Source organism: Hypanus sabinus, chromosome 9 (assembly GCF_030144855.1).
Source record: "Hypanus sabinus isolate sHypSab1 chromosome 9, sHypSab1.hap1, whole genome shotgun sequence".
Classification (NCBI taxonomy): domain Eukaryota; kingdom Metazoa; phylum Chordata; class Chondrichthyes; order Myliobatiformes; family Dasyatidae; genus Hypanus; species Hypanus sabinus.
The window spans coordinates 89,589,202-89,602,450 of record NC_082714.1 but is presented as its reverse complement, the minus strand read 5'-3'; the positions used below and the strand labels follow the sequence as shown (position 1 = coordinate 89,602,450).

The 13,249-nt window shown below is 47.5% G+C and overlaps 1 protein-coding gene across 1 annotated transcript in view; it reads left to right on the top strand.

Moving 5' to 3' along the window:
* Positions 1-12,961, top strand: part of LOC132399600 (mucin-2-like) — a 44,848-nt gene extending 31,887 nt beyond the window's left edge. Inside the window, exon 6 of the mRNA XM_059980128.1 lies at positions 10,516-12,961. Coding sequence (XP_059836111.1) covers positions 10,516-10,581 — 66 coding nt within the window. The 3' untranslated portion in view covers positions 10,582-12,961. The remainder of the gene's footprint in view (positions 1-10,515) is intronic.
* Positions 12,962-13,249: the final 288 nt, after the last annotated feature.

The window sequence follows — 13,249 nt, the reverse complement described above, 5'->3', positions numbered from 1 at the left end:
GGCTGCAGGACCAGGGCCAATGGTAGGATTGAAGCACATGATCACTGGCGCTGTAGAGTGTTATTCTAACCACTATACTATACTTACCTTCCGAGAATGGCGGGGTCGGATTCCTCTGTTTTCTTGTCACTCAAGGTAATTAGTGGGCAAGGGAAAAGGCCCATTATTTCCAGACAGAGTGAAGTTCCCTCCACACCATCTCATCACACACTCCCGGGGTCAGACACAGAGTGAAACTCCCTCCACACTGTCCCATCACACACTCCCGGGGTCAGACACAGAGTGAAACTCCCTCTACACTGTCCCATCACACACTCCCGGGGTCAGACACAGAGTGAAGCTCCCTCCACACCGTCCCATCACACACTCCCGGGGTCAGACACAGAGTGAAGCTTCCTCCACACTGTTCGATCACACACTCCCGGGGTCAGACACAGAGTGAAGCTCCCTCCACACTGTCCCATCACACACTCCCAGGGTCAGACACAGAGTGAAGCTTCCTCCACACTGTTCGATCACACACTCCCGGGGTCAGACACAGAGTGAAGCTCCCTCCACACTGTCCCATCACACACTCCCGGGGTCAGACACAGAGTGAAACTCCCTCTACACTGTCCCATCACACACTCCCGGGGTCAGACACAGAGTGAAGCTCCCTCCACAATGTCCCATCACACACTCCCGGGGTCAGACACAGAGTGAAACTCTCTCCACACCGTCCCATCACACACTCCCGGGGTCAGATACAGAGTGAAACTCCCTCCACACTGTCCCATCACACACTCACAGGGTAAGACACAGAGTGAAACTCCCTCTACACTGTCCCATCACACACTCCCGGGGTCAGACACAGTGTGAAACTCCCTCTACACTGTCCCATCACACACTCCCGGGGTCAGACACAGAGTGAAACTCCCTCTACACCGTCCCGTCACACGCAATGCCTGGTGATAATATCTGCCTGGCTGTAATTTGACATCTCCACCTACTTGGTGCAGAGCTCACATTCAAATTTGTTTATCACACACTTGTCGAAACAGGGTGAAATGGCTGTTATGTCAAATGAGACAGCGTGCCTAGGAATGTACTGGGGGCAGCCTGGTTCAGCCTTTGAAGAGTGGGGAGGGGCGGAGTGATGCTGGAACTCGGGGAGGGGAGGGGCGGAGTGATGCTGGAACTCGGGGAGGGGAGGGGCGGAGTGATGCTGGAACTCGGGGAGGGGAGGGGGCGGAGTGATGCTGGAACTCGGGGAGGGGGCGGAGTGATGCTGGAACTCGGGGAGGGGAGGGGCGGAGTGATGCTGGAACTCGGGGAGGGGAGGGGCGGAGTGATGCTGGAACTCGGGGAGGGGAGGGGGCGGAGTGATGCTGGAACTCGGGGAGGGGAGGGGGCGGAGTGATGCTGGAACTCGGGGAGGGGCGGAGTGATGCTGGAACTCGGGGAGGGGAGGGGCGGAGTGATGCTGGAACTCGGGGAGGGGCGGAGTGATGCTGGAACTCGGGGAGGGGCGGAGTGATGCTGGAACTCGGGGAGGGGAGGGGCGGAGTGATGCTGGAACTCGGGGGGGGAGGGGCGGAGTGATGCTGGAACTCGGGGAGGGGAGGGGCGGAGTGATGCTGGAACTCGGGGAGGGGAGGGGCGGAGTGATGCTGGAACTCGGGGAGGGGCGGGGTGATGCTGGAACTCGGGGAGGGGAGGGGCGGAGTGATGCTGGAACTCGGGGAGGGGAGGGGGCGGAGTGATGCTGGAAGTCGGTGGTGTCGAGTCTCTTTTAAATAAAACACTCAACACTTGAGTGGATCTTTATCATGCACCTTTATCACTTGCAAGGAGAAAGTTTGTGATGTTTTCTGACCTTTAGCTTCGTACTCAACACCAACTTGTGTGTCTGCACAGCTACGTGTACATTAAATAAAAGCACGCACGTGAGAGATGGCTTCAACAATGCAGCGGGGGGAGGCAAGAACAACGTGCATATGTGGACAACACAATCATGTATAGTGTTAAGCAGGGGCTGTCACTGTTCTTAAAAAAAATAGATCCTGGCATTCCAAGAAGCACGTTTCTTGTAGCCACGTAGATGTATTAAGACATATTAGATTATCTCTCTTAGCACCTTAGGATTGTCTACTCCATTTTGTTACATCAAGTGGTTACAAAAACTACAGATTTCCACAGTGGTCACTTTATTAGGTACCCCTGTATCACAAAGTGCCCACCGACTGTATGTTCATGGCCCTTTGCTGCTGCAGCAAATCCACTTCAAGGTTCCATGATTTATGGGTTCAGAGATGCTCTTCTGCACACCACTGTTGTAACGGCTAGTTATCTGAGTTCCTGTCAGCATGAACCAGTCTGGCCATTCTCCTCTGGCCTCTCTCGTTAACGAGGTGCTTTCACTGACAGAACTGCCTCTTGCCATGGTTTTTCACACCGTTTTCTGCAAACTATAGAGGCAGGTGTGTGTCCCACTCTCCACCACTCTCCACCACTCTCCACCACTCTCCACCACTCTCCACCACTCTCCACCACTCTCCACCACTCTCCACCACTCTCCACCACCACTCTCCTCCACCACTCTCCTCCACCACTCTCCTCCACCACTCTCCTCCACCACTCTCCTCCACCACTCTCCTCCACCACTCTCCTCCACCACTCTCCTCCACCACTCTCCTCCACCACTCTCCTCCACCACTCTCCTCCACCACTCTCCTCCACCACTCTCCTCCACCACTCTCCTCCACCACTCTCCTCCACCACTCTCCTCCACCACTCTCCTCCACCACGGAGATGAGCAGTTTCTCAGATACTCACACCACCAGCCATCATTCCACAGTCAGTCACTTAGTTTTCCCATTATGCTGTTTGGTCTGAACAACAACGGAGCCTCTGGCCCATGTCTGCATGCTTTGACGCAGTGACTTGCTGCCACATGATATTTGCATGCGGGTGTAATAGAGTAGCTGTTGAGTGTACTTTTAATTTAAAAAGCCTTGGCTATTTGGATTCATAGAGAGCCTCCAATGCCTAAGCCATTCCTTCGAGGGACCTGCTGTCGCCGTCTTTATTCCCACTCTCCATTTTAGCTATTATTTTGAGATTCAGTGTAGAATAGATCCTTCCGGCCCTTTGAGTCTCTCTGCCCAGCAACCCCCAATGTAACCCTAACCCGGGGGTCGGCAACCTGCGGCTCCCGAGCCATTTGTGGCTCTTTCACCTCTGTGCTGCGGCTCCCTGTGGCTTTGGGAAATAATTGGTCAGTATTTAATTAAAATGTATTTTATGTTAGTTTGTTAGCTTTTGAAATGTAATTCTAAATTTGAAGATTATGGTGATCTTGTACAATCTAAGTGTGGCGACACATTTCCTGGCACATCCGAAACGGCTCACAATTAGCCAGCATTCCGGCTAAGGGAGATAGCCTACGGGGGTTTGTGAGTACGCGTCTTTTGCAGCATCTGCGTCCATGGGGGCTGGGTTGAGGGAGGCTTAAAAGCAAGGCTGTTTAGTTCGAATAAAGCTATCTTTGACTGCAGTTTACTGACACCGCTACAACGTGTTTTTATCGCTGGCTGTCCAGACGGAAGGTGCTGAAACGCTTTGTCGCGCGTCTGGAAGAAGTGAAAACTTTCCTGGGCAGCAAAGGGCTCACCTTTCCTGAGCTGGAACAGCCAGAGTGGCTGGAAAAGCTACACTTCATGGTAGACATGACAGCGCACCTGAACACGCTGAACACAGCTCTTCAGGGGAAAGGACGCACAGCCCTGCACATGTTGGAGGATGTTTTGGCATTCGAGCGCAAGTTAACAGTGCTTGCCAGAGATTTACAGAAAGGCACTTTGTCTCACTTCCCCAATTTGAGAGAGTTCAAACAAGGTCACGACATGATAATTTCGGAGTATTTACATTCTGCAATCATCGCAATGCAAACATCGTTTGGGAAACGCTTCTGTGAGTTCAGAGAGGAAAAAAACACATTATCCTTCCCGGTCACTCCCTTAAGCATCGATCCTTCCCTACTGAATACGACTGCATTGGCAGGTGTGAGTCAACCTGATCTTGAGATGGAACTGGCCGACATAGCCGACAAAGACATATGGGTGTCCAAGTTTAGACGCTTGACAGCAGACCTTGAAGATGTTGCCCGTCAGAAGGCCGTTCTTGCTCAGAAACACAAATGGAGTGATATTGAAAACCTTCCAAAACCGGACAAACTTGTGTTCGAAACATGGAATGCTATGCCCGACATTTATGTAAACATTAAAAAGTATGCGCTTTGAGTCCTGTCGATCTTTGGATCCACATATGTATGTGAGCAGGTGTTCTCCAACATGAACTTTATTAAAAACAAACATGGCGCACGCCTCACAGATGACAGCTTGCGATCCTGTGTAAAGATGAAGGTGACGTCATACAGCCCTGATGTGCAGACGCTGTGCGCTGAGGTCCAGGAGCAGAAATCCCATTAACCAAGTATGATAAATATTTTAATTGCCTATTATTTTATGTATATTCATATTTTTTCATTGTTCAGTGAAATAGTCCTTTCATTTTTCAGGCTGACAGCTGGCTGACGTTATTTTTGGTTTGCTGCTGGCGGAAAATTTAAGTTCGGCGTTTTTCATAAATACAAGAAGGACTCAAATAGACATTGAGTATTTTACTTAAAAGTAACTTTCAACCCAACGTCTTTTTTTCGGAGTTCAAAATGTTTTTGTTGCATGCAGAAATGTAATTTCGTTTTCTCTGCAGGAGTTCATCAATTTCATAAATGCAACACATTATAGTTTGTTTATACATAGCATAAAGGCAAAAAAAACGTTGTATGCAGTGTTATTTCATTTTAAATGTCAAACGGGTTTTGCGGCTCCCAGTGTTTTCTTTTCTGTGGGAAACGGGTCCAAGTGGCTCTTTCAGTGGTAAAGGTTGCTGACCCCTGCCCTAACCTAATTGTGGGACAATTTACAATGACCAATTAACCTATCAGCCTTTGGACTCGGAGGAAAACAGAGCACCTAGAGGAAACCCACACGGCCACAGGGAGAGCATGCAAACTCCTTCCAGTTATTGTTATTTTCCGTGTCTTGTGGTGCCTCGAGGAGACCTTAAGTGTAACCCCGTGGGTCGCCTCAGGCTCGCTCACCTTGTTCTCGTCTAGGGGGAGCAGCCTTCGGCCCCGCCAAACTGGGTAATCAGCTGGTGTGGATGCTGTGTGATGTCCCTGCCTCGCCCAAAAACAGACAGTACACCATATGCGATTAAATGAGTACAATTTATAAAGGTTACTATAACTAAGTGATTAATAATGATACAGTATATATGAAGAGAAAAAATAAAGAAAAGGCACCATACTTATCAAAGTCCAAACCACCGTGCACAACCGTTGGAGCTCAATTACTTAAGTCTTCTGGCCACCATTCAATCCCCTCCAAACTCCTCGACTCGCAGCTCAGGACCCTCCGAAGTGGTCAACCAAGCCCATCTAGCTTCATCCCCCTCCTCGGAGTACCTCTGGCCCTCGGAGCCCCACTTGGGGTCAGTTCCTCGCCCAGCTTACAGCATCGCATCCTCTCTCTCTCTCACCCCCTCGCGCCAATCTCCCCAAAAGCCCATCAACAAAAGCTTACAAACTCAGAAGAAAGAACAACATTAATCTCAATTGGTTTACAAAGGAATACAATTCTCGTTATCAGTAAATTTTAACCCAAACAAGCTTCCAGCACTCTCTCGCAACAAAGGAGCATTCCTGCTTTTGATTACATACACAGTAACAAAGAAAAAGAAGAAATCCCCTTTACATAAGCACTTATGTCATTTTTTTAAAATGAGGCTGAGATCAAGCTGACATTAACCCAGCACGGATGGAAATGTGCAAGGAGCTGGCCGGATTTGAATCCGGGACCGTTGCCCTTGAAGCCATTTCACCACTGGCTGGTGTAAACTCCTTATAGGCAGCAGCAGGAATTCAACCCTGTCTCCTGTAGTGCTGCAACACCGTGCCGCCCTGTTCTTAGGGAGTATTAACTTCTGCTCAATATGAGCATTCTTTTTTTGGGGGGGGGTGTATTAAAGCATCTTGGGTATAAAGTTAGCTCATTTCAAATCAGGTACCCTCAGATGAGGTGAGAATCTGATGTCCTGCTTAAGTTCTCGCTGGCGTTTCCCCCTTGGGGATCAACCTTACTCTGTCACGGGAGCCCGAGGCTGTGTGCAGTAACAACACACTGGTTTGCGAATGTGTTTTGGTGTAAAACAAGATGAAAAGAATGTGAGAAAACAGGAGCTGAGGTCGGTCATTTTTCCCTTCAAGCCCCCCTCTGCTTGTCGAGCTGACAGTTGCTGATCTGGCCCGACCCCTCGTACTTGGCAATTTCCTGATCTTTCTGAGAACTACCTTTAGAAATCCCACAGTGATTTACAACTGGTGGAGTGTGACGTTCTCCCAAGGCAAGGGTAAGAGGCGGGTCTTTTGGTGGTTCACTCTCTTGTTCTCTGCGACACAAGCGGAGGTCGGTCTCGTAGCACAGCTCCCTCTTCAACAGCCTTCCTCCAGGTGTCTGTTGAGTGCAACGTCTTCCCAGTTCTTCCATGTCATCTTCAATTTCTCCGGGCTACTTTTCTGATGTTTATTTTTGAAGTGTTTCCTTTGCCTGGGGGTAAAGGCGGTGGAGTTTGGGGAGGTGTGAGTTGGGTATCCAGATGCCTTGACCTTCCATGGTGTTAGTGTTGCTTTATCATGGTGGAGGAGCTGTTAATGTTCCCTTCCAGTTCTGGTGCCTCTGTCAAATAATCCCTACTCACTGTCCATCACGCCTGCTGGTATGTGGGGCAGCAGTGAAGGTCTTTCATCTGTTTGTCCTTGGTCGTTTGTATGTTCCAGAAACCAGTTCTGATTCTTGGTCTTGGTGGAGTTCAGTGCTTCTTTCATGTCAGGAGCTTCCTCTCTGTTTTCACTACCGTCAGACATGTGGAGACTCGTGAATACCGTCACTGGCCTCTTTGTTTTTGTAACAGTTTTGTTTGACCAATCAGGGTTGTTCACTCTGAGCAGAACTACCCCCCCCCCCAAAAAAAACCTGGAGATGGGGGGTAATGGTGGAGGGCTATGTTCCCTCTAAGCTGTGCGTGTATGTGCACAAACAGTTGTTTACCTAAAACAGTGATTAATAATTATACTTAGTGAAAATAATCTTTTAGCTAAATGTTTCTGTTAACTAGTTAACAGAGTGTGTATGTTGTTATTCTGTGCAGATTTATGTCAAATATTTTGTAAACCTACATAAACTGTGCCATGTGTGCATCCAGTGCACACATACTTTTGTCACAGGAAAAAAAATTTTGCACAACATAAAAGGTTTTTGTGCACACTGACTACTAAGAATTAGAGGGAACTGGTGGAGGGGTGCTTTTCTGACGAGAAACCTGTAGTGTGGCGTTCCGCAAAGATCGATGCTGGATATTGTAATTGAAGCGACTAGGATGAGAATTTAGAGGGTACGATTAGGAAGATCGCAGGCAGGCAACCTGATTCAGACCTTGTGGAGCAACTGTAGTGCATCCGTCTCCAAATCAAAAGGCTGTGTGCTGGGGTCACAAATGATGCGATGAGTGGGGGGAGTATAGAGGGCTAAGTTCCAGTGGCACTGGGTAGAATACTAATGTTCTAAAGGGCCTGTTTCTGTTCTGTGGTGTCCCACTGTCACTCCTGGCTCTCTTGCCATCGGGCGCCTGGACTTTGCATGATCTACTCCATATCTGTGGCCTGCAGCCAATGGGATCCTGGGCCATTTTCACTTGCCTCCACACTGAACAGGGCTCTGCGGCTTTGCAATCACTCTCCGGGACTCTGCAGTTCGTGTTCAGAGTGTTTATCTTTTTAGCAGAAGCTGTGACTTGTTCCTTTATTTTTCTGCACATTGTCGGCCCTTGTGGAGTTGGCCATGAACTACTGTGTTTGTTTTGTGGCGAGGAGATGAATCGGAAGGTGGTAAATGGTATACGTACTTAAATTTACTTCGAGGCCTGTGATCATTGTCAGCTAGGGATGAACGCCAGCTGGAAATCTGGGCGGAGCACAGGCAGATGGAATGCTCTCCAGAAAAATGTGGAGTCATGTACTTCAGGAAGTCACATTCTTGTTGGAGACGTCAAGTAGCTGTCAGGAGTGTACAGAGAGATCCTGAAAATAATAACACGGGTGGTGAGAGTACACACACACATACACCCTCCGCGCCCCCCCCCCCCCACCTGGAGGAACTTGGTAGGTCAGGAAACCTGTATGGAGGGGAATAAACAGTCGACGTTTCATGATGAAGGGTCAGGAAGGATGTGGAAGCCATAGAGAGGGTGCAGAGGAGATTTACAAGGATGCTGCCTGGATTGGGGAGCATGCCTTATGAGAATAGGTTGAGTGAACTCGGCCTTTTCTCCTTGGAGCGACGGAGGATGAGAGGTGACCTGATAGAGGTGCATAAGATGACGAGAGGCATTGATCGTGTGGATAGTCAGAGGCTTTTTCCCAGGGTTGGAATGGCTAACATGAGAGGGCATGGTTTTAAGGTGCTGGGGAGTAGGTACAGAGGAGATGTCAGGGGTAAGTTTTTTACTCAGAGAGTGGTGAGTGTGTGGAATAGGCTACCGGCGATGGTGGTGGAGGTGGATACGATAGGGTCTTTTAAGAGACTCCTGGACAGGTACATGGAGCTTAGAAAAATAGAGGGCTCTCGGTAAGCCTAGGTGGTTCTAAGTTTAGGACATGTTCAGCACAGCTTTGTGGGCCGAAGGGCCTGTATTATGCTGTAGGTTTTCTATGTTTCTATGTCAGCTTATTCTAATTTTGCGGACGCGGCTGAGGTGCTCGATAAAGTGCCCCCCTCCCCCCAGTCTACGTTGGGCCTCACCGATGTGGAGGTGACTGCATCAGGAGCACTGGATGACCCCAGCAGGTGAAGTGCTGCCTTGTACTGTGTGTTTTTTCTCATACCGGTGACACTAATTGGAAGCAGAGCAGGTCACAAGAGATGCCAAATGACTGTTTGTGTAGAAAATGCACTTTTGAAATAGGTGATGAGGAAGGCTGTGGGGAAGTTGTTCCGCTGTGGTGCAAATTGGTCATTGTCTCAAGTGCTTCTCCATGGAAACTGCTGAACACGTCAACTCTTCCTAGCATGGTTAATGTTCAAGTATAGTATTGTAAAAACACAAAATGCTGGCAGAACTCAGCAGGCCAGACAGCATCTATGGGAGGAGGTAGTGACGACGTTTCGGGCTGAAACCCTTCATCAGGAGTGAAGTAACATGGGATGGTCGAGGAGGATAAGGAATGGAGGGAGGGATGAAGTAGAGAGCTGGAAAGTGATAGGCCGAAGGGACTATAATACCGGGTCTGGGTTAGCATGTGGTCCAAAAGTTTCAGGGCTGAAGAAATTGTAGGTTGGGAGCAGAGAGAGAGGCTCTCGCTGAACTCCCATCGGAGAAAAGATCTGAACTTCTTCCAGTGTGGGCATCACTGGAAGAGGCTTCGCGGTAGTGAATTCAAAGGCCACACGAGTGAATCTGCAGATGCTGGAAATAAATAAAAACACAAAATGCTGGCAGAACTCAGCAGGCCAGACAGCATCTATGGGAGGAGGTAGTGACGACGTTTCGGGGCGAAACCCTTCATCAGGAGTGAATTGTGCAGTTCTGACCGCCCTGCTGTTGGAAGGATGTCCAGGCTTTGCAGAGGGTGCAGAAGTGGTTTGTTTGCCAGGAAGCTGTCTGGTTTGGAGGGCATGCACTATCCCAAGAGGCTGGATAAACTGGGGATGTTTTCTCTGGAGTGCCGGAGGCTGAGTGGAGATCTGATAGAGGTTTACAAGATTGAGAGCACAGATAGAGTGAACAGGGAGTATCTGTTTCCCAGGGTAGAAATGTCTAACACCAGAGGGCATACATTGAAGGTGAGAGGGGGTAGGTTCAATGCGAATGCGAGGGGCAAGTTTTTTTAAACCCAGAATGGTGGATGCGTGGAATGCACTGCCCGATATGGTGTAGAGGTAAATACATTAAAGGCTTTTAGATAGCACATGGATGCGAGGTAGATAGAGGGATATGGACGTGGTGTAGGTGAGAGGGATTAGTGTTTTTGATTTGGTTTTAGCTGGTTTGCCACAACATTGTGGGCCGAATGGCCTGTTCCTGCGCCATACTCTTCTATTAATCTATTAATATGCGTCACAAGTGTTGCCATGCTTCCAGTGCCAACACGCCTGCCCGCAACTCACCAACCCTAACCGTACATCTATTGGAATGTGGGAGGAAAGCAGAGGGAGCCCCCCGGGAGAACTCCTCACAGACAGTGGCGGGCATCGGGCTCCGGTCACTGGCGAGAGCAGAGTGTCTGATGGTGACCAAAGGGGTGCGAGCCGCCCCTCCCTGTCCACTCCACACGCCCCAGTCTTGCTGTCACCTAAAGGTTGATGTTTTAAGTCTGGCTTGCAGTACACCGTGCTAACATGTTGCTATTCTCTTTAGGTACACAGGAATGGCAAGAAAGCATACTCGTACACCAATCACGCCGTGGAGTCTGACAACTTGTGAGCAAACGGGATGTGGAAAGCTGCCTCTGGCTCGAACCCGAAGTGGGCGGCTATGAAGCTTAATCCGTTATGTTATATTAGCTTTATATTTTAAAAAAAAACTTTAAAATTTCTTTGCAAAAGAATGTTGGATTTGCTCCACTGTCAATAGTAATATTTGAGTTGCCTAGACCATGACTATTATGGATGCTCGATATTACACATTCTTATTTCTTAAATGTGATTTTTAGGGGAAGGTTTGGGCTCTGCTGGCTGGAAGTGGTGGGCTGGCAGGCTCCAAGAGTGTATATCCACTGGGAGGGGAGGGGGTCAGGAATATTCAAAGTCTGATGCTCCGATACTATGCCCATCTGCCAGATGGTGAGGTGGGAGAGCAGTGTCTGTAGGGAGACCAGATGGTAATGGTCAACCGTGTATTTTCATCACCCAGGTCCACATGAACTGCAATACCCTACAAGAGGGTGAGTTGTCTGTTCAGGGGCATTGCTAAGGATTTGCTGGGTTCTGTGCGTAGCACCATCCTATCTACACCTCTCAGAAATGGCTTCCAGGATGTGTTGGATTGTGTTTCTCCAGCAGGGGGGTGAGGGCCACAGTCCCAGACTGATGCCTCACCTCTGCCGTTCTCTATTGGAGATATGGCAGGGTAGCTTTGTCACTTTGTCAGCAACGGGCCACTCGGAGCGCGCTGTGGATTCTAACCGGAAGTACCATTGCACCAACTCTCCTGTACCTTTTCAATGTTCCTGAAGGAGTTGTTGTTGCATCTGCAGTCTGCTGACACTGCCTGAGAATATCCAACACCCAGATTGGTTTTTTTTGACTTTGAGAATTATTCCTGTTCTCCTTTGAGGTTGTGTGCAGAAGACTTGCAAACAAACAGGGGAAGGGCAAAAAGTTATATTCTGTGTAATTTTATCTGTGAATAGTGATTCCATCCACAACATAACAAGTCACATATGTAAATAGTTAAACAAATGTTCTAAAAGCACATTTGCATTAATGCTTGCTGGTTTTTCTAGCACTTCCTTCAGCCTCTTTTTGAATAATGTACTTGTTTGTGTCCTGGCCTCCCTGGGTTCCATTGGACTCCTGCAAACAATGGAAAAGTGGTTATCCCTGCCCCCCATTCGAAAGGAATGTTCCCATTGAATGGATGTATAAGACAAGGTAGACATTTGGGAAAAGTTCTCTCAATTTTGCTCTTGGTTCTCGACCAAGGTCAGGAAAATTGGCCAAGAAAACTGACCAAAAGGAAGAAATGTGAATTAACCCTGTCTCCCCTGTGAGCTCCAAAACTTGGATGCCAGGCACCAAATTTTAACCACCTTGCCCAATTAAATCTTTTTATTTGAAGCCTCAAGGTTCTTTGAGCTCTGGATCAATTGGTGTTTTCTTCTATGGGCTACAAAACCAGATGCATGAAGGAGCTTTTCAAAGGTCGATGGCTAGTAATATCCAATTTTGTGTGTTTGCTTGAGGACGTCTTTGTTACTTGTTATTTTTAAACACACCTGTATAATTTTCATCTAAGCTGTATATATGTAAAGGCTAGGATTCTATTAATGAGAATGCTTTTTTTAAAGTATGATTGTGGGATTGTGTAGGACTAGCTTTGACTACTCTGCGACCACAGCCCAGTGTCTCTTGTGGGATTAAACACAGTCAGGCTATAGTTCTACATCAGGATTGCTTTCTTTTCCTTTGGGGATTATCAATGTCTGATTAAGATGGAGAATATTTTCTAGGGCAGCTGACAATGAAGGATCTATTCTGGAAGACAAAGCTCCCATGATGTAAAAAAAAAATTACTTTTCACATTTTAATTGGAGTAGCACAGATTTTTCCAGTGCCTGCATTAGGCATTTTCAGGTGTGCGCTCGATTTTTCAGTTGAATTTTACTCAGAATTACAGTGGCAGGTACAGCGATCCAAGACAAACCAGTTCATGAATGTGCTGGTGAGGCATAAGCCCAAGATGCTGAGAAGGAAGTGGCATTAATCATTTGATTTCAGGGCTGGGATATAAACTATTATTTTCTGTTTTGAATTCCTCATGTTATTAGTAATCATGAAACTACTGCTGCAATCAGAACCCTATTTATTGCATCACCCTTGGTATCTCAAATAATTTGATTCGCTGCTAATTATATTTATAAACAGGCTGAATTCAACTCCACTCCCTTTTGAGGACAGCAGACTAAAGCAAGTGGATTGATTTTTTTTGTCAAAATCCTTTATGTTGCAATATTGGTCTTAAACCATGTGCTTTATAAAAGATTTTTTTTTTGAAGTTTGCCAAATGTATAACCACTAAGGAGTAATTGTAAAATGTTATTGATGTAAACTGTAATTGAAAAGGAAATAAAAATAATAAATTATTTTGTTTACTTTGATTATTAATTGGTCCCATGGTCACGGAAAAACTGCTTGAGGCTCATTTGCTTAAGATTCAAGATCGTTTAAGATCACTCCTAAGCGAAATGGAACAGGGCAGCTCGGGGAGGTCTTTTGACCCACAATGTCGTGCCAAACCAGCTTAAAAGTAGATCAAAAAACACCCAAACATCACAGCCTCCTCACCTACACAATGTCTATCTAAATCTTTAAAACCTCTATGTGTTTGCCTCTACTGGCATGCCAGGCAGTGCATGCCAGGCCAAAAAAAA